The following is a 21,533-nucleotide window of genomic DNA, read 5'->3' as shown; positions in this document are numbered from 1 at the left end:
ACACGTGGTTCGACAAAAATTGCTTTTATTTTGAATGGGATTTTGACCACTTTACACACACGAAGACACATTTCAGCAGTCCCCGAGTGCTTGTATTTACCTCCGTCATCCACAAAAGAGAAACAAGTGTCTGAAAGTAAAGCGACAGTTACTTTGGGTTTCCAAATAAGCCGGACAGCAAAACAAACACCTGTCTCAGTCGACCTCGATAAAGCCACTTCCTCTTCACCCACATCCTTAAACCAGCACATTTTATTGGTGTCAAAGCAGCAGCTGCGCGCCATCAAAGCGACTATTTACATAATTCATCCACTACGACAGATAGATAAGGAATAGAAAGAGTTTAAAGTGGCCCTGATGCTGTTGCCTAAGCAGAGTTGTTTAACGAGGTCAATTATGATAAGACCGAGGGCAGAGGAGGATGATGATGGGCGGGCTAAAGGGCTGGAGGCGTTGCTCATGCCCTCCTCCTCCTCCTCCTCCTCCTGTAGGGCCAGCAGACAGTGAACTTGAACAGCACTGAACGACAGTCAAGTCACACATCACTGCCGTTTTATGAGATTTATATAGTTCTGGTGTAGTTTTAGAGGATCTTCTCTCATTATGTCCAGACGTAAACTCGGCAGCAGACCGCAACACCTGAGCGCAATGCAAGGTAAGCTGGACAACTTTATCTACATATAAACGATAAAACGCACATATTTATGGAGAACTGAATCTGAATATTGTGGGAGTGATCGGTAACCAGTTACGCGTAATCAATGTAATAAGTTTTCACGTGGTCTGTGGCTCACTCCAGTGCGTGTAACGTACAAAACTTGACATTGGAGTTGAAATAATAACCTACCCCCATGTTTTTATTTGTTCAGTGTCGTATCAGTAGCCAATCTGTGTCAGTTTTATATTTACAGGCTATTTAAGGGATTTTATGTTTTAGTTTCTTAGACACTCTGACCGAGTTGGAGCAATAACATTGCACTTCCTTATTGCATCTTCACAATATCTTTATGTTTTGTGTCGTCACTTACTTTAGCGTCTATACTTTTTAATTTTTCCGTTCGGTTTCATTTTATTTATACACATCCGTTTTCTGATGGTGGTGAACACGTTATTTTAGCCGCTGACAACGTGCGCTTCGCTTGAAAATTTAGTTTATTGAAATAATTGATTGATGAACAGTCACCGTAAAGCGTATGCATTCACATATTGCTGTGAAATATTGTTTTGATCATGACAGGATCTTTTTGTTGTTGTTTGTTTAATCTTCTGTGGGCAGCTGTGCGTGCCTCACCTGACCACAAGACTTGAGTCTAGTTTAATGTGAGTCGGATTTGTTCAATGAATCGGTTTCACTGACTACTTTAGCAGGAAAAATTATAAATTAAACTTTCTAAAATATGTTTATGGCGTGATTGGACCAACACGGATACCAGACAGCTGTATTTTTTTAACATGCTAAATTATTTAATTTTGATATCAGTTTTAGGATTGTTTATAATGCAAATGCAATTTACATTTAGGGTCTAACTGACTGAGCTAAATCAAGTCTTCAATTGAACTGAGACGCACTAAATTATAAACATCCACATTAATTGAAACCTGTAATAAACGTGCCAGTAAATGGCTATACTGAACGATTTTGTGCATGTAATATATATCCCCACTGCGAGATGTTTTCACGTTATCACGTGGTCCTTGACAACCGCTTGAAACTAATTGCTCGAAAGAACCGATTCACTTAAATGAGTCGGACTTGCATGTACTAATGTGTGTGGGAGAGCAGCCGCGCCTTTTGCGTGTCGGCACAAACAACCAGAGCTGTTGAAACAGGAAAGGTGACATTTTTGAGTAACCACCGGTGAAATCCTCCCCTCCCCGGGACTGTCTGTACCTGCATCGGCATGGACAGCCTAGCCCGGGCAGGTGGATCCAGTCCAGGCTGTAAGGTGTGTGTGAGTGTATGTTTGTGTGTGATCTGGAGTCCATGACCACAGCATTGGCACCCAGGCCAAAGGGCAAGTTCCTCTCTTAACTCTAGGTCTCCACACAGTCAAGTTAAAGGTGCTCGGCGTATTATCTGTCTGCACAAACTCATTGTGTAAATACATACTTTATGCATAATTAAGTTTTAAAATATGCAGATTTGATCCACCTCAGGTGGCCCTGATGCTGCTGTGTAAATGAAATGCAGCAACATTGCATCCTTAAACATTGTGTTTATTACTGCAGAGTAGTTATAGTTTAATGTTTCTATGTTCATGAATTCATTTTAAAGGATTAATCTGATTTTTAAAAAATAATCAGTAATTGGATAATCTTGTCATGTGAGCAGCATTATTCCGTTTACATGCCCTTAAATGCAGCTTCTGTGCTACATTTGCAGTGTAAAAACAGCATTGTATGCCCTAAGGGACAAAATGTTAAAGTGACTTTCAGTTTAGGCACAGATATATTTTTAAAAGTTTGTATCAACCCACTCAAAGTAGATCTTTTTTCATAGTCTTGGTAGCAAAATCCTGTTTGGCTCAGCTTTGGCCTGTCTAGACTTACATACTGCATCACTCATTCGCCACAGCGGTTATGAGTGGTGTGAAAGACACCTTGTTTAGATCAGCAGACTTGTTAGCGTGCTAGGATGACTACAGTGCAAAGTGCCTGATATATCAGCATGCTCTAATGGGCGAATTGCTCAAGCGGGTCGGAGCTGAATCGCGCTGCTTCCTGTGCAAAACAGACCTCGGTGGCAGAGACACAGGAAGTGGTCAGTATCTGCTGACCAGACAGAGCCGTGCTGATGATGACAGTTTAGCAGTACGCCGATGATTGCAGAGAACTGAAAGTAGCACGTTAGAAGAGAAACAAGGCTTTTGCAAAGCCACTCAGTTGGGTCATTTCAAGAGTTCCGAGAGACTCTCTGAACAAAGAGGGTTTTATACAGCTTTTTTTTTTTTGTGGTGTTCCGCTCACAGACCCTCCGGATTCCACAGTCATCCCCGCCGACTCTTCGCCGTCACCTGAGCAGATGCCTCAGCCGGATGATGGAGGCCGTGACCTGTTGACATGTGGCCAGTGTGGTCAAGCCTTTCCATTGGCCCACATCCTCACCTTCATCCAGCACAAACAGGGTGGGTGCGGCACAGCCAGAGCCCGGCCTCAGGTCCACACTCCTCCCTCTCCAGCCAATCAGACGCAGCGATTCGGCCAAGGAACGCAGGTGGAGGCGGGTTACGTGGAGCTCCGGCGTATGACGGACAGGAGATTGAAGGAAGAGCCAGGTGTGAGGGTGGAGGCCAACCGAGCAGGTGAGTTCTAGGTGCTAATTAGTGTCTTTTTTTGTAAAACTGTCCCCTCATTTAACGACCTCGTCCCCAGTCCGGCTCATTAGGCTGCCGTTGCTGTGGCGTTGAGGCCTTGGTGAGTTGGAGAGTTAGCGACGCCAGACCTAATTGTGTGGAAGAGATAGGCAGTTCTGCTACGCACGCGAGCAAACGTACACTTATACATGCACCCTAGGGGACGGCGGAAAGGCACCTGAGCACACCTGAGCATCTCCTTAGCTCTGTCTCTCAGGTGAAGTGGCCAGGTAAACACAGCACAATCAGGCCACCAAACTGCACAACTCCCAGAGCTCTCAGTGAAGCGGTACACACACACACTTTCCTCAAACTCCTCATTATTCCAGCACTGTCAGTCTTAGCAGGTGCTGACATGGTGTGTTATTCCCAGAGTCCTTTGTGAATTGCTTCGCTCCCATCCTCTCACTGCGCTATTCAAAATAAAGTCTCAAAATTTCACAGTTGGCCTTGAGTTATGAATCTATTGCCTGTTGAAGCATCGCACAGTCTCAAAAATTAAGGTCCCAAGAAAATGTTTGCAAAGACTTCATAGAAGAACCATTTTGGGTTCCCAAAAGAACCTTTCAGTGAACATTTCGTAACGGGACACTCTCATCGTAACGGGAAATTCTCTCATCATGTACTCATCCTCATGCTGTCCCAGGTGTATGTGATTGTCTTTCTTCAGATGAACACAAACTACGATTTTAAGATAAATAATCCATATATTAGAGTCTATATAATGTGTACAGAAAACCTAAAGTTGATGCTTTGAAAACCACACAAAGCGAACACGATGGTAATCCATACGAATCCAATTGATGAATCAATGTCTTCTGAAGCAAAACAACAGATGTGTAGGAAAAAAACAACTATAAACTATCGCATTCAGCCAAACTGTCATATGCAGGTTTTAATAATTGAACACATTAATAGTCAAAGGAACCTTCTTAGAAAAGAAAGGTTTCCATGGATGTTGAAGGTTCTTCATCGAAGCAAAGATGTCAATAAATACCCAACTACCTTTATTTTTAAGTGTAAGAGAAGAATTTTGGTGAAACATTGAGCTCTTTTGACTGTTAAACAGGATGTTGGTGTGTGTGTGTGTGTGTGTGTTACAGTAGTGTGTGTCAAAGCTACTTCAGTGTTTTTCAGTGCAGTAGTTGGCCCTAAAGGGAATCGTCGGCCTGTGCAGGTGTTGGTGTTTCTCAGCGTGATGCTATTGAACCGTGACCTGAACTGCTTCCTCATATGGGCAGGATTCTTTCACCCTACAGCATGAGCAAAGCAAACATTTATTAGTTTGTAATTACTGACTGTTTATAGAGGCAAGCAAATGATTATTGATCATTATCAACGAAATGTGTTTTCGCTTTCGGGTCACTCCCTCCTGTACGTACACATGTTTGCGCTTCCTTCCTTTTTGTGCTCTGCTTCCGTCCGTCCATGTTTCTTGCTACTCTGGGGTTCAGTCCCTTTTGCCGCCTTTTTTTTTTTTTTTTTTGTGTGAAGGTGCATGTTGCTGATAAAGATGTCAGGGTGAGAGGTGCAAAATATACTAATGTGTTACATCCTCACTGTCAACAGTGTTATAGTTATTATTGATGCAAAGATTTTCAGTGGCTTCAGTGACAGAAGAATGATATGATAGATGGGGTCTGATAAGGAACTGTTTGAAGTGTAAAAGTTTTGCTTGGAAAAAAAAAATGAGTATGTGATATATGAGAGGAAGTGAGCGAGTGATCTGTAATATTTTGTATTATCAATGTTCAAAATGGTTGAAACGGCATTTTTTTGAATTTAGAAATATTGTGACAAATGTAAATGTCTTTACTGTCAGTTTTAATCAATTTAATGCATCCTTGCTGAAAGAAATATTAATCTTACTGTTGACAATCTTTAAAACAGTAGCCAGTTGCATCCCAAAAGCAAATACACTAATTTAAGAGTCCCTAACTATTTTAAGTATTTAGCGTTTACATATTTCATTTGTAGGAATAGGGATAACATATGATGTAGGTTACAGCATTAAAAAAGCAAAGTTTAAAAATGATAAAAAGCCAGTGCCATGTTTAGCACATGTATTTTACTTGTTATGTGTAGTTAGACCTATTGTAATGATACCATATTGCTTATCTGTTTATATTAGACTATGCTTTTTAGAATATTACCCCATACTTGATATTTAATCATTTTTACCTTTTTTTTTTTTTTTTTTAATTTTATTTAAATCGATTGCTCACATAGCGTTTTGAATGCTAATATATAGGCTACTTTGAAAACACAGTTTAATAACCTGAATTGGTATAACAAGTATTTGTATTGGTTGAAAAACTATGTATTATGGGTGGCAGAGTTTAAAAGTATCCCAATTCTGGCAAATCTTGGACCCCAAAAGGATACTTTTTTATTTATTTATTTTTTTATTTTTTTTGCTGTTTGGGTGGATGAGGGCGTTTTGTATGTGTTGTATTTGCGCTTTCATTTTGACTTCTCCAATGAAAATTCAGTTAGCCCACAACCCATCAGAGAGGAGTGTGTGGGTGTAAAAGAGTGACACAGAGAGATTTTGGAGACAGCAGTGCAGTGGAATGGATTATTGAATTAATGTAGACAATATATCAATAGTGTTATTTTTATTTCCTCCAGCTTTTTCTTAGCTCTTCATTTTAACTGTCCCTTTATTCTCTCTCTCATTCTCCCCCTCTCTCTCTCTCTTTCTCTCTCTCTCTCTCTCTATCTCTCACTCTGCTCCCTAGAGAGAGAAGATTCTGCCTGCTGCTCGTTAGCGCTCTCAGCCAATCTGCATTTTTAATTAGCGGTTATTGCTTCTGCTTAATATGCAATTGCTACCCTGGGCCAAATGGGAATCCTTACAAAAAGAGTGAGGGGAAAGAATGAAAGAAAGAGAGAGAGAGAGAGACAGGGTGGGTATTGTGTTTCACTCCAAGACCCTGAGACAAAAAACCCCCTCCACCTTCCTCGCACTCTCCACCCGAGGGAGAGATTTGGAAGCAGAAGGGGTGTTGTTTGGAGGGGGCGAAGGTGCAGTCACAGGGGCGATGATTTTTCTGTTTTTCATAACCTGTGCAGCTATTTCTTTTTGTTCTTAAATTAAACACTTTTCTTCCATCCTTCCCCTCTTCATCCCTGTTTTAACCCCCGTCCCTGAGGCTCAGAGATCAGCTTCTTGCTTTTTGACTCGAGTACGTGAGAAGAGAATAGGAGAGGCTCTTTTTAATCTTCTTCTTTGCCCCCTCCCAATAAAATGCAGAAGGATTTTGACTTGAGATGTAAAAGAGGCTTATAGCACTCTGCCTTGAACCCTTTGTAAGAGAATGGAAAAAATGAAATGAATTTTCCTCTGTTTTGGGATCCTCTTTGCAGACAGGCCCCATTTATCAAGGAGGCTGAGTCAGGACTCATTTGCATAAAGCCTTCGTTTACCCCGTTCCGCTAATTAGCAATTTGCAGCTTAATTGGCGAGCGGCTCTCTGAAATAGAGACAAAGCTAACCACATCTAAAAATACCACCAGAGCTACTAAAGGAGCCCATCCGTACTCATTTGCTTCTGTCTCAATCTTTCTCTCTGCAGTCATCCGGCTCTCCTGTGAGCCCACCTTTAATCAGGCAATATTTTCTGCTCAGGTCTGACTCAACAGTGGCGCTATTACCAGCTCATTATTGCTCTGACACCTGCAGGGGTTTGTGACATGAAGCTTTCCTAAAAAAAGTGCCTGAAAAATTAGACAAATGAGGAAAACGTGTTTTCGTGAGGTGATGCACTAGGTCAGGAGGATGGGTTTTTGTCTCATGTAGACTGTAGCCTACTACTTGAACTATTTTAGCAGGATTCAGATGTAGGTGATTAGCAAGAAAACATGTCCGGGACACATTTCATTCTTAAATGAGAAGGAAAAAAATTAGCTACATGAAAAATGATGGTAAAGATTTTTTTTGACATCAAGAAAATATTTTTACAGACCCAATCAGTCCTATAGTTTAGACAGTTCTATTTTTTTTTTTTTTTTTTTTTTTGAACCATGATGTATAAATACTTTACAATTTAAATAATACATGGTATAATATGTGATTCCACTTTACAGTATTTCATTTGGGGTTTTTTCATGAAAATGTCACAATATAGAAAATCGTAATGTTTCTGAAAAAAACACAGCAAAATGTAAGTTCTAATTTCTGCCTTTGGATTTTGGATCAATGTGATATGGACAGTGCGCAGGTACCCAGATAACTCTACTACTTTTGCCAAAATAAATATACAGCAGAAAATCATATTCGCCATGATTTCTCTTTCTTGAATATTTTATTGGACTGATGAAAACTGACGTTTATAATACACAAAATTTTATTTAAAACCGCAATATAAATTAAACCATATAGTCTCTAAGATGATATCACAGAATTGAGCATGCAGTGTATTGAGGTCATGTGACAACATTGCACCTGTTTGAAGCATTTGTTGCATTCAGCATATTGTTTAATTTAATATAGTTTTTACCTATGCAATAATAATAATAATAATAAGTTTTATTTATATAGCGCCTTTCCAGTGCTCAAGGACACTTCACAATGTACATTTAACAAAGAAGAGACAATTCACGTAAGCATAGATGGATAACAATAAGTATAGATACAGTAAAGGAGCATTATATGGACAGGGCAACATACCGATAAAGAGTCAAGCATAACAAAAATACAAATACAAAGCAGAGCAGACTGAAGCGACAAAGCATGAAAAGAACAAGTTCATTAGACAAAGCATGGTATCAGTAATCAAAGGTATAGCATTCAGAAAACAAGTGAGTTTTGAGTAGCGATTTAAATTCTGAGATATTGTTAATACAGCAAAGTGAGCGAGGGAGGGAATTCCAGAGTTTGGGTGCAATAATACTGAATGATCTGCCCCCCATTGAAGAAAGGCGGTGCCGAGGGACAACGAGAAGGCCAGAGTCAGAGGAACGTAGTGAACGAGTTCGGGGTGTAGGGGACAAGCAAATTACACAGATAAGGGGGAGCTAAGCCATGCAAGCAATATGCCATAAGAAGCATGTTAGCATTTTTTTTTTTCTAAATATAGCCTTGGACTGTACCTACCATGTTTTCACATGTATTTGTGGTTTTACCTGTTTTGCTCTGTTTTCTGTAAATGAGCAAGTTCGCCTGCAGCCTTTTCTTTCTGATGTTTCATTTTCATGTCGTCATGATGATAGACATCTTTCCGGTCCACTCATCATGTTTTGTTAGAAATATATACAGGGTTATATAGCGTGAGAGAGGCTTTGTTTGTTTGCATTTGACCCACGTTGAATCTCCTGCATGTACTGCCATTTAAAAAATGGCATGTGTTTTGAGTCATTTTAGCAAGCAAATGTAACTTTTTTTTTTTTTTTTGACTAAATTAATTTTCCCTTTCTTTCTTCCTCTCCATAACAGAAGAGCCCTCCATTTTCACCTGCCAGGTGTGTCAATGTTTCTTCTCCAGCGCATGGGCTCTCCTCCAGCATGCTCAGAACGCACATTCTCTCAACATCTACCAGGTGGAGGACGACCGCATCGCACAGATGTCAAAACCGGCAGCCACCATGGATCCACGTCACCTGGGCGCCACACTGGCCTCTGCATTCCAGCCATCCTCTCGCCGATCTGCCCCCCTTCACAAGCCTTCCCACGGCTCCAGCATTGCACCACGTGACCTGCAGGGCCTGAACTTCTCCATGTGTTTGCAGCGCCTGGCGGAGGTTAGCTGCAACAACGGCGGAGTAGTACCTTCCCCATCCCCATCTCCACCGGCCGCTTCACCTTTTCCCCACTCAACTCCACCACTTCACGCAGCCTTCTCCTGCGAGCTGTGCGGCCAGGGTTTTCAGTCTATGCGCAGCTTGTCCGCGCACCGCCGCACTCACGCCTGCGATAGGCCCTACCACTGCGGCGTGTGCCAGCTCACGTTCTCCCAGAGTGGCGAACTGGCACGACACATGAGGAGTCACCGCTGCCTTGCCGCTGGACAGGAAACTGATCCCAACTCTGCCAGTGCAGATGAGGACAGAAAACTTGCTGGACAGGGAGATAACGATATTTCCATTGGTCACGGAACAAGTACGGAGGCTGGGAAGCCTTCAGGAGGTACTAGCCTGATCTTGACGTCTTCACAGTCCAATCGCAATCTGCTGCGCTTCTACCAGGCACCGAGAGAAGCCGATGAGGGTCAAGGTGAACCACAGCAGCCATCTCCCTATGGCAGCCCCTCAGAGGGCTCTCTGGAGAGCGGAGATACAGGTGGAAGCGGCGAGAGTGGGATCGCCAGCGGCAACTGCACACCAAAGCGTCCAGAACGGGAAGATCATCCTCAAGGCGAATGGGAGCGTGAGGCGGAGGCCATGGAGATGCTCCAGGACTGGCAGCGAGAGAACGAAAGGAGGCAGGTCACCAGCGGAGGGGGCAAGAAGAAAAAAGAAGAGGCTTGTGAGTACTGCGGAAAGTGTTTCCGCAACAGCAGCAACCTGACGGTCCACCGGCGCAGCCACACGGGCGAAAGACCGTACCGCTGCGGCCTCTGCAGCTACGCCTGCGCGCAAAGCAGCAAACTCACACGCCACATGAAAACACACGGCGCCCGTGGGACACGTGCTCCCTTTCAGTGCCAGCTATGCTCCGTTCCATTCACCGTCTATTCTACGCTGGAAAAACACCTTAAGAAGGTCCACGGACTCAGTCACGCCAGTGCTGGCACCTACAGCCAGGGCCCGCTTACTGATTACAACGGCCTCAACATCAAATTGGAGGACGACTCTGTCAGTGATCAATCAGGAGCTCCCATCACAATGCTCACAGAATCCAGTGCGGACCTATCAGAGCAGCTCAAAGAGGAGGATGCTGAGATGAGGGTCAGCGCTGATGAGCCACATACCTCTGAGGAAACAGGCAGCACTGTGGCGTTAGGTCAAACCACAGTATAAACATAGCACATGACTGATCGCGACCAAAACCACCAAGCTTGATGATCTTCTGCCCACAACCCAGAATGCGCATCTTATCAAAAAACCGAGAAGACCATTCTCAATTTCACCATAGTACTTAGAGACGCTCTAGGGTGCAACGCTGATACTGTCCGAGACTTGATAGATTCTCATGTCAGTACAAGTGCCTACTGTTAAATCCTGTCACATGACTTCTGAACTCTTCATCACCGTCAAGGCACTTCGAACCCAGAATTGTAACTAGTAGAGCACAGTCAGAGAGATATATGGAGATAGTTGCAAGTCACCTTTTTTTGAGCCCAAAAGACAATCGAACGGAAAGACTGAGCAGCCTGATCAGGTGATCTACCAATGTGATTTTTAATTCTGCAATGCAGTTATGAAGTGGGATTACACCGTTGTGGCACTCTACCGCAGAGCCTTAAAGGTTCACGGTACATAAAAAACAAAACTGGGGGTGGTCTACATCAGGGGTGTACAGTATTGCTGCTGGAGGGATGCTGTCCTGCAGCGTTTAGCTCCAACTCCAATCAATCAACTGATCAAAGTCTTCAGGTGTGTAGGAATATGTCGAGCAAAACTCTGCAAGAGATTGACCCTCCAGGAGCAGGATTGTACACCCCTGGTCTAGTTAATGGACAATATGACAGTAGACAGATTTGAGCTTGTGTTTTTCCAACTATCTTACAGGGTTGTTTCCTTTTTTTGATACTGTATATTAAATAGGACTGATTGGGTCTGTGGCAATACATGTTCACTGTCACTTATTACTGTTAAAGAGCATTTGTTTGCCATTTTGTTTGTCATTTAGAATGTCAACGTGTAAATATACATATTTTAGTTTGTGCTGACATTTTGTAACGCATTCCACAAAAATGTATTACATATTTGTTTATATGGCCTTTTATACTGCACAACAAATTAATTTTCCTTGCATTTTGTGAGCCTGTTTAGTCTGTTTACAGACTATATTGTTTTACTGCCGAGCACATAGAAATGCTATGAAAAGTTTTGTTCATTTTTTTTTTTTTTCGTCAGTGGTTTCTCCAGGATATGTTTTTTTTTGTGGTCGTGAGAATGAAAAGCCTCATTTCTGATGAAAGACTGGGTAGGAAACGACAGCGCTGACCCTCTTGAAAGGTGGACCCATTGAGAGAGCACTTGTGTATGTGTGAGAGATATGATAAATCTATACAGGAATGTTTGCTTTGTTACAGTTTTATATGATTATCAATGTCAGGGAACTGTTATGTTACAGTTTATGTTTGTGTGGTAACAAATATGGTAGAGTAATCAAATGTAATAAGCAATTTTTTGTATTAACAAATGTGAAAATAGTTGGACAGCCATTGTGTCCGTTTCTTCAGGGAGCAGCGAAAACAAAGCTCTTTTTGTCGACGGTATATTGTTATAATAATTTCTGTTCATTGAAATGTCATGTCTTATGTGATTTCTCCCAGAATTCCATGCGTAACCCACAACTTTGCTGTGTATTTTGTATTTCCATTCCTATTTGTATAATTAAAAGACGGAGGCACAATCAGAGGGTGTGTGTGTGTGTGTGTGTGTGTGTGTGTGTGTGTGTGAGAACCAGAAAGTGTGACGGCACGAATTGTGAAGTCGAACCTGCCACTACATGTCTCAGATCGCATCACAAATTCACCAGAATTTGCACAGATGAACCGCTCTCCTCTAACGGCTATTGTTGAGTCATAGTCCGTTAGTAGTACAGTCATATCTGACTAAACCGCTGGGTCATTCAGGTTGGCCTTCAAAGAATAGGGTTAGATGGAATAAATGAGATTGTCAGGTAGATTGCGTGTCTAAAGTGTGATTCTACATCTGGAGAGATGAAGACCAAGCCGGAAAGGATTGAAACGGGATGTTGAGAAACCTGAGGGGGAGCGGAGTCATCTTAACAGCTCTCTTCTCTTGTAATGGGACATAACCTTCACGCCAGTATCTCTGGCCCCTCTAATGAGTGGGACGCTCTGTGATCCCTATAGCTCATTAACAAGCAACCTTTTTAATGAGCTTTCAGCTTGGGCTAGGGGAGGTTGGATTGAAGGGACCATATGTAGCTCTCACCCCATCTCCAATTATCACCATTTCGGAGAACGGGAGAAAGATATCGAAAAATTCTAAACCTTATACACTCACTCCAGCCACGCACCATTTGGTGGCCGCACGGGCCCAATTACATAATGTAACATGAGCTTCTCCGAGTTAAAATGGCCTCTGGCAGACGAAAACATTCCCAGGTGCCCTTTGTTTCTTTTGGGCTGCCTCTCTGCACCTTTTCTAAAACACATCGCCCTTCTGAGCTGGGACTGGCCCGTATTTATCTTTACTGACCAATCATGATGATCCAGCATGCCTATCAGGGCGTGGTGACGGGTAACTGACCGAGCAAAACTGCAGGTGCGTGTGGACTTTGAGATGTGTTTTGAGTTCAAGCACAGACCACAATAAATACCCCACTTACGTAGCACTGCTTCCTGGGTGAAAAGGGAAAGTTTGTGGGTCTTAAACCTACATCTAAACCGGCACGTCTTCTAAGGGTGGGAAATGTCTGAATGCATTTAACCCTGTTCATTATGAATGTCTTCATATGAACGTCTTTACAACGCTCTCAAGACGTTCATTGATGTTCAATGTCTTCCCATCGCTCTCGAGACATTGACAGAAACTTTTAAATCAGGCCAAGGACCCTTTTGAATAGAGAGACAGGGGGGCCCCTGTTGTATTGTATAAAAACGATTGTCTGTCTTTTAGCATGCATATAGTACCACATGTGTTTACATATTGCGTTATGTTAAATTGCTTATGCATTAAAAATAATATTTTAATACATTAATATAAATATTGATTTATCACCTGCATTGATTAGGGTAAATTTTTTTATCAATTTCTTATAGTGTTTATTATTATATCTAAATGTTTTTTTTACATTTGTGTTATGAGGTTGCGCATGTATAGAAATAATATTTTATTATAAGTATATAATATATTTTATTATAATATTTTATATCCGTAATGATTTATCGCCTACTATTAAGGTACGAGTACTATATTTTTATTTATAAATGGTTTACATTTGAGTTATGATGCTTATGACTGCATGTACATTAAAATATTTTTTTATTTATAAATTGGATATTTTTATTAATACTGTTTAGGAAAAATTTTCATTCTTATTTATTTATTGACTTGTGATGAAATTGCAAAACTATGTTTAAGTGTATATTGATTTATCACCTGTATTAGGGTAAGGGTACATTTATTTTAAGTTCTTATATTATTTATATTTATAGAATAAGTAAACAATTTAAATGATTTACAAATACAATGTAGGAGAAACGACAACATTTAGCAAAACCTTTAAACCTCAATGAAGTCTTTTCATCACATTGTAATTTATTATTTTTTAGATCAAACAATAATTTGCAGTCCCCTTGCAGTAACATAGCACACTCCCTAGAGGTCACCGACCCCTGCTCTAACTGCTGCTGTTTCCAAAGTGGCTGCAATCACTTTTGTTCATGGCAAGATCAAAAGATGCAAACCTGATGTGAATAGTGAGATGGTTGGTGATTGGCAGGCTGGTAGATTTACGGATAGTAGATCATATCAGATGCACATCTGTAGACAATTAAACAGCTACATATCATTGCATTATTAGGAGGGTTGTTCATGTACAGACCTTTACGTGCAATAATAATGGAGATCTATGCATTACAGGCCAAGCTTAATAGTGACATATGGTATATTATTATTATTATTATTACTATTAATTATTTTAAAAGCCAATTCATTCCTCAAAATACATTTTATAAAGAAATACTACTGAATTCCTCACCTTTCTTCCCACAGGACCATTTCTGGTGTGATAGTATCAGTGAGAGGGAGGGAATGGGAAGGTTGTGTGAACAAGATAAACCACAGAAAAGCTCTCTAGTGTTTCTTTATCCTTGTTCCCAAACCTGCATCCAGTGCCATCCTCCTCCTCCTCCTCCTTGTGGTAACATCCCTCCTTTCCTCCGCAAAGACCACAGAGAGAAACCTGAACCCTAAAATTAACCCCCCTGCTGCAGTGATGTGTTAGTGGCCTTGCATGGGAGAGGAAGACAATGGTCCAGCTGTCCACAAACAGTCTGTACTGGATGAACAGGTGACAATTCCACAGTGCCATGGTGGGAGCAGCCACAAATACGGGTTTAAACATGACCCATCTCACCACAAAAAACAAGGTGATAATCCTGTTACGACTGATACTCCAGAACATTCCCAGCGGCTGTGGTGGAAGTGGTTTGGCATTTCATATTTTCATTTAATTGTGATCATTTCCAAGCAAATCCACAATGATTCGTCTACAAAACAAATTCATGCAGCTGTTTTGAGCAGTTTGAAGAAAATGGATTTTAAAGGAACAGTTTTCTCAAAAATGCAATCATTACTTAACATCATGAACTAGTGTGATATTATATTTTCAGTGGAGACTTTTTAAAATATATAGTTGAAAAACATAACAAGAACATAAAATGTTAAGATTGGTAACAAAACTTGAAAATCAGTGGTGTTTGGCTGCCAACAGCAAATGAAATGAACTCATATTTTTGAACCTGAACATGAAATTACACTTTTTTTTGTTTGTTGTTGAAATATCCCTTCAAGATGGTTGTTGGAATTTTAGAATCACATTTAGAATTTTCATGTATATCCAAGAAGTCTCTATACTCGCCAAGGCTGCATTAAGAATACAGCAAAAAAGAAGTATTGTATCTTATTACAATGTTATTACAATGTAAAATAACTGTTTTCTATTTTAATATGTAAAACTGTAATTTATTCCTGTGTTATTCCTACAAAATAGTTACAACACACGAAAATATGTAGTTTTTGGCTTCAAACATCACACCCGGCGAAATGCACCATTTTTTATTTTATTTACTTATTTATTTTAACAGAAACAGAAAGCAATGATAAACACAAAATGCACCATTTTTAAATCTGAATGAATTGACAGATTAGTCATTATTCAACAAGAAACAGTAATGATCAAATTATAGAATCATAGGATTTAAAATATTATATATATATATATATATATATATATATATATATATATATATATATATATACACTCACCTAAAGGATTGTTAGGAACACCATACTAATACTGTGTTTGACCCCCTTTCGCCTTCAGAACTGCCTTAATTCTACGTGGCATTGATTCAACAAGGTGCTGAAAGCATTCTTTAGAAATGTTGGCCCATATTGATAGGATAGCATCTTGCAGTTGATGGAGATTTGTGGGATGCACATCCAGGGCACGAAGCTCCCGTTCCACCACATCCCAAAGATGCTCTATTGGGTTGAGATCTGGTGACTGTGGGGGCCATTTTAGTACAGTGAACTCATTGTCATGTTCAAGAAACCAATTTGAAATGATTCGAGCTTTGTGACATGGTGCATTATCCTGCTGGAAGTAGCCATCAGAGGATGGGTACATGGTGGTCATAAAGGGATGGACATGGTCAGAAACAATGCTCAGGTAGGCCGTGGCATTTAAACGATGCCCAATTGGCAATAAGGGGCCTAAAGTGTGCCAAGAAAACATCCCCCACACCATTACACCACCACCACCAGCCTGCACAGTGGTAACAAGGCATGATGGATCCATGTTCTCATTCTGTTTACGCCAAATTCTGACTCTACCATCTGAATGTCTCAACAGAAATCGAGACTCATCAGACCAGGCAACATTTTTCCAGTCTTCAACCGTCCAATTTTGGTGAGCTCGTGCAAATTGTAGCCTCTTTTTCCTATTTGTAGTGGAGATGAGTGGTACCCGGTGGGGTCTTCTGCTGTTGTAGCCCATCCGCCTCAAGGTTGTGCGTGTTGTGGCTTCACAAATGCTTTGCTGCATACCTCGGTTGTAACGAGTGGTTATTTCAGTCAAAGTTGCTCTTCTATCAGCTTGAATCAGTCGGCCCATTCTCCTCTGACCTCTAGCATCAACAAGGCATTTTCGCCCACAGGACTGCCGCATACTGGATGTTTTTCCCTTTTCACACCATTCTTTGTAAACCCTAGAAATGGTTGTGCGTGAAAATCCCAGTAACTGAGCAGATTGTGAAATACTCAGACCGGCCCCGTCTGGCACCAACAACCATGCCACGCTCAAAATTGCTTAAATCACCTTTCTTTCCCATTCTGACATTCAGTTTGGAGTTCAGGAGATTGTCTTGACCAGGACCACACCCCTAAATGCATTGAAGCAACTGCCATGTGATTGGTTGATTAGATAATTGCATTAATGAGAAATTGAACAGGTGTTCCTAATAATCCTTTAGGTGAGTGTATATACAGTGCCCTCCATAAGTATTGGAACAGTAAAGACAAAATTGTTCTGTTGGCTGTGGAGTCAAGACATTTGCAAATATGATTAAAAGATGAATATGAGACAAAACTACAGAATGTCACATTTTATTATTTGCCGTTTCAACACATATATGTTTTACCAGCTAAGAAGTTCAGCACTTTTAGAGTTTCATCCCTCTATCTGATGTGAGCATAAGTATTGGAACAGTTGATCATAAGGCAGATATAAAAGATTAAAAGCTATTATTTAGTTGCAGATCCCTTGCGCACAATCACAGCAGTGAGTCTGTGACCCATAGACATCACCAGACTCTTGGTCTCATCCTTTGAAATACTTTTCCCAGCCTTTAATACAGCCAATTCCAATTGTTGCTTGTTTTGGGGAGTTTCTGTCTTTACTCTCCTCACAGCTGGTGAAATTCACGTTCAATCGGATTTAAATCTGGAGATTGACTTGGGAAATCTAAGACTTTCCATTTCTTTGCCCTTATAAATTCCTTGACTGAACTGGCAGGGTGTTTTGGGTCATTGTGCTGATGCAATATGAAGCACTTCTCAATTAATCTGGTGGCATTTTCTTGAATATTGATAGGCAAGACGGTTTTGTACCCTTCCAAATTCATTCTGCTACTGTCATCATACATTAAGTCATCAGTAAAGTTAAGAGGGCCTGTTCCAGAGGCAGCCATGCATGCCCATGCCATGACACCACCTCCACCATGCTTTACAGATGAGGCTGTATGCTTGGGATCATTGCAGTTCCCTTTTTTCTCCACATTTTTGCTTTCCCATCACTTAGATAAAGGTTCATCTTTGTCTCATCGGTCCATAAACAAAGTTCCAAAACTCTTCTGGCTCATCTTTGTGCTTTTTTGCAAACTCTAATAGATCTTGCCTTTCTATTTTTGGTGCTGGTCAGAGGTTTGCATCTTGCTGTGTAGCATCTGTAATTCTGTGTCAAAGTCTCCTGAGGACAGTTGATTGTCAGAGCATCACCCCAGCTTTCTGGAAGTTGTTGGTGATTTTACAGACAAGTCTTTTAGGATTCATTTTCACAGCTTTCATGATTTGTCTGTCATCAACTACTGTTGTTTTCTCAGCCGATCAGGTCGTTGTTGGTTGCTGGTGTCTCTGGTGGTTTCCAAACTCTTGATTTCTCCATGCCCTTTGTTTTTGCTAGAGCTCTAATTGACTTCCTCTTTTCTTTTAGCATCCAAATTGCTTGCTTTTCTCTCAAAGTCAGCTCCCTCATCTTCATCCTGGTTTGTGTGTGTCATCATCGAATGCAAGATTCAGAAGACAGAAGATCAGTTATATCTGAAGATAACTGAAGATCAGGTATATCCATTATTATGATAATGGATATAACTGATACGACACATTCCTTGCTTTTAATATCTGAAGAATTAATGCAACAGGACACAGCTGATAACTTAGAAAGACCTGTGAGGCAACTGTTCCAATACTTATGCTCACATCAGATAGAGGGATGAAACTCTAAAAGTGCTGAACTTCTTAGCTGGTAAAACATCTATGTGTTGAATCACCCAATAATAAAATGTGACATTCTGTAGTTTTTTCTCATATTCATCTTTTAATCATATTTGTAAATGTCTTTACTCCACAGACAACAGAGCAATTTTGTCTTTACTGTTCCAATACTTTCGGAGGGCGCTGTACCGAAAGTATTGGAACATATATATATATATATATATATATATATATATATATATATATATTTCTTATCAAATATACTGTATTTCCAACCAAATGAATGCAGTCTTAGTGAACATAAAATACTTTTTGTTGTATTGTAATATATAAATACATGTATATATATATATATATATATATATATATATATATATATATATATATATTCTTAAAAGTGTGAAATGCTGGTACATTTTATAGTAACATTTAATTTATTCCTGTCATGCATGCATTCTCCAGCTTTCAGTGTCACATGATAATTCATAAATCATTCTTATATACTGATTTGATGCTCAAAAAACATTTGTATTATTATCAGTGTTGAAAACAGCAGTGCTGCTCAAATGGTTAGTTCACCCAAAAATGAAAATTCTGTCATTAATTACTCACCCTCATGTCGTTTCAAACCCTTCATCGGAACACAAATTAAGATATTTTTGATGGTGTCACGAATCCATTCTATGAACTTCTGTTCACTCACCACCAGAGGTCAACCGCTCACCACATGGACTCTCACACTCACAGCTGAATGCACCGATTACACACACACAGCTGAATCCCATCAGACACGCTTTATAAGCCTTGGATTTCCTCTTTCAGATCACCGAGTATTGTTTAGCGTTTATCACTCTTCTAGCAATAGCTACACTACGGAGCCATTCCAAGTTTCCAGTCCTAGTTTCTAGTTCCAGTTCTAGTCTAAGTCTAGTAATTTCGTGTTGCCTTGTTGTCTGTTTCTTCTGTCTGTGTATCTTGGATTAACCCTTTGCCAGCTGTTTCGGACTCTGTTTGCACCTCGCCTGGACTATTGCTCATGCTATTGGATTACCCCTCATGTCAAGCCCTCTGGATATTGTTTGTCAATCGTAAACCCACGCTAGCCCTAGGAATATTCTTTGCCTTGTCTGTGATTTACCTGTGTTATCTGACCCTTGCCTGTTTCTTGACCTTGCCTTTATAAATAAAGCCTTGCATATGGATCCGCACGTCTCACGTCTCGTTCGCCCCGTAACAGATGGAATCTGAGAGCTCTCTGACCCTCCATAGACAGCAATGATATTACCACGATCAACACACAGAAATGTAGCTAGGACATTGGTAAAATAATCAATGTGACATCAGGAATAGTTGAATTAAGTCTTTTTTTTTTTCTTTTGTGCACAAAAAGTAATCTCGTTGCTTTGTAAAATTACGGTTGAACCCCTGGTGTGACATGGATTAATTTACCGATCTCCTTGCTTCGTTTCTGTACTTGGGAACATTTCAGTTGCATTTCTGTCTATGTAGGGTCAGACACCTCACAGATTCCATCAAAAATATCTTGTTTTGTATTCCGAAGATGAACAAAGGTCTTACGGGTTTTGAAACAACATGAGGGTGAGAAAGTAATGACAGAATTTAAATTTTTGGATGAACGAACCCTTTAATAAGTTAAGGAAACAGTGATACATTTTTCAGGACTCTTTAATGTATAGAAAGTTTATTTGATATAGAAATGTCTTTATTGTCCTTTTTGATTAATTGAACGCTTCCATGCCAAATAATAGTTTTTTATTTTTTAATGGTAAATTAGCTATATATAGAAACTGACTTGTAAACTGTCGTAAGACTTCACATAATTCTACCCCCGCAACAAATGTGGCATAAATAAGGTCAAATTAGGCGACAGGAAACCTGTGTAACACCTCTGCCTTACCACATACATGCACACACACACACACAGACAAGAATTCTATGCCACTCCTTCATAACCTCCCAAACAAGCTGTATGATATTTAGAAAATGGGGGGGGGGGGATCACACAGCACCTGGTGACCTCTACTCTCCCACAATGAGCGAGATACAGGTCAAAACAGCCGACTGACGCCGGACAGACAGACCGGTTGAACTAGCCTATACCTCAAAGAAGAGCTTGCAAGTCTCGTTGTCAGGTTCACAATGCTGTGACCTGCCCTGAGGGATCAACCCATACTTAGATGAGTTAACTGACTCGTCCTTCGGCCCTCAGGAAATAACCTTTTCAGTTTCTTGCACAGAATGCAGCATCTAAGAACGTAGACTGGGAAAAGAAGGAAAGAGGAGTAGATGCAAATAAGATGTTTCTATTAATCACTGAGTGCATTGTATGACTTCTGTGAGTTCTTTCTACATATGTATGTGTTTAAATAAAGAGAGAGAGAGAGTAGTAAGGAGACACAAATGTATAGAGTTAGAGATGGTTAAATAGAGCAAATACTGATAGTAAGTGATGCATTGTGGCAGGATAGTTAAATAGCAAGATACAGAGTAATTGTCTTTCTGTTCTTGCCCCCCTGACCTTCTTTCATCCCATTCTAATGCATCCTTGCATTGGGGACCGCAGCAGTGCCTGGGAACCGAGTGGTGTTAATTGATGCCTGTGAGCGGTTAGGCTCTGGGTTTGGGTTGTGGGAGCAGTAGGGGTCGTGGACGTGCCAGAAGTGTGATAATGTTCTGGGCGGGTCAGCGACCTTTGTCGTTACGACGTAATCCTCTCTAACTGAAAGACCATATGTAGCCTACAGAACATGGGCATCAATAACAGAGTTAATCATGAGTGATTGTTCACATCCGTCTCATTATGAGCCATGTTTATTTAGCCCCTGTAAGCTTGTCTGCATGTCTTTAGCAAAGTGTGGGCAGCTAGTGAAAGTAAGCCAAAGTTTCGAGGTCAGGTGATTTGATTGGTTCAAATGTGTTTTTTCTTTGTTTTGTCTTTTTTAATTAAACATTTATGTTTACCTTCAGTTAACCTTAATATCACTCCTATTTTTGTGACCAAACTTTAGTGTGAGTTTGAAAGTTTCTATATGTGACCCTGGACCACAAAACCAATCTTAAATACCACGGGTAATTCCCTACTGTAAATATATCAAAACTTAATTTTTGATTAGTAATATGCATTGCTAAGAACTTCATTTGGACAACTTTTAAGGGGATTTTCTCAATATTTAGATTTTTTTGCACCCTCAGATTCCAGATTTTCAAATAGTTGTATCTCAGCCAAATATTGTCATAACAAACCATACATCAATGGAAAGATTATTTATTCACCTTTCAGATGATGTCTAAATCTCAATTTCA

General features: G+C 40.4%; 1 protein-coding gene across 1 annotated transcript; it reads left to right on the top strand.

Moving 5' to 3' along the window:
• The first annotated feature begins 420 nt into the window (after positions 1–420).
• On the top strand, positions 421–11,882 carry LOC306888380 (B-cell lymphoma/leukemia 11A-like). The gene is made up of 3 exons (XM_079446621.1): positions 421–655; positions 2,970–3,302; positions 8,791–11,882. The coding sequence occupies exons 1-3, from the start codon at positions 604–606 to the stop codon at positions 10,311–10,313; spliced, it is 1,908 nt and encodes a 635-aa protein (XP_079302747.1). The 5' UTR covers positions 421–603; the 3' UTR covers positions 10,314–11,882.
• The last annotated feature ends 9,651 nt before the right edge of the window (positions 11,883–21,533 follow it).

The sequence above is a fragment of the Barbus barbus genome, assembly GCF_936440315.1.
Source record: "Barbus barbus genome assembly, chromosome: 22".
Classification (NCBI taxonomy): domain Eukaryota; kingdom Metazoa; phylum Chordata; class Actinopteri; order Cypriniformes; family Cyprinidae; genus Barbus; species Barbus barbus.
The sequence above is the reverse complement of the archived record's forward strand: the minus strand, read 5'-3'. Positions and strand labels throughout refer to the sequence as shown.

Bases quoted from the DNA above. Each gene is read 5' to 3' on its own strand.
- LOC306888380 (XM_079446621.1), top strand. From the start codon at position 604: ATGTCCAGACGTAAACTCGGCAGCAGACCGCAACACCTGAGCGCAATG. The intron at 656-2,969 runs GTAAGCTGGACA...TTCCGCTCACAG, and splicing joins ACACCTGAGCGCAATGCAAG to ACCCTCCGGATTCCACAGTC. The intron at 3,303-8,790 runs GTGAGTTCTAGG...TCTCCATAACAG, and splicing joins GGTGGAGGCCAACCGAGCAG to AAGAGCCCTCCATTTTCACC.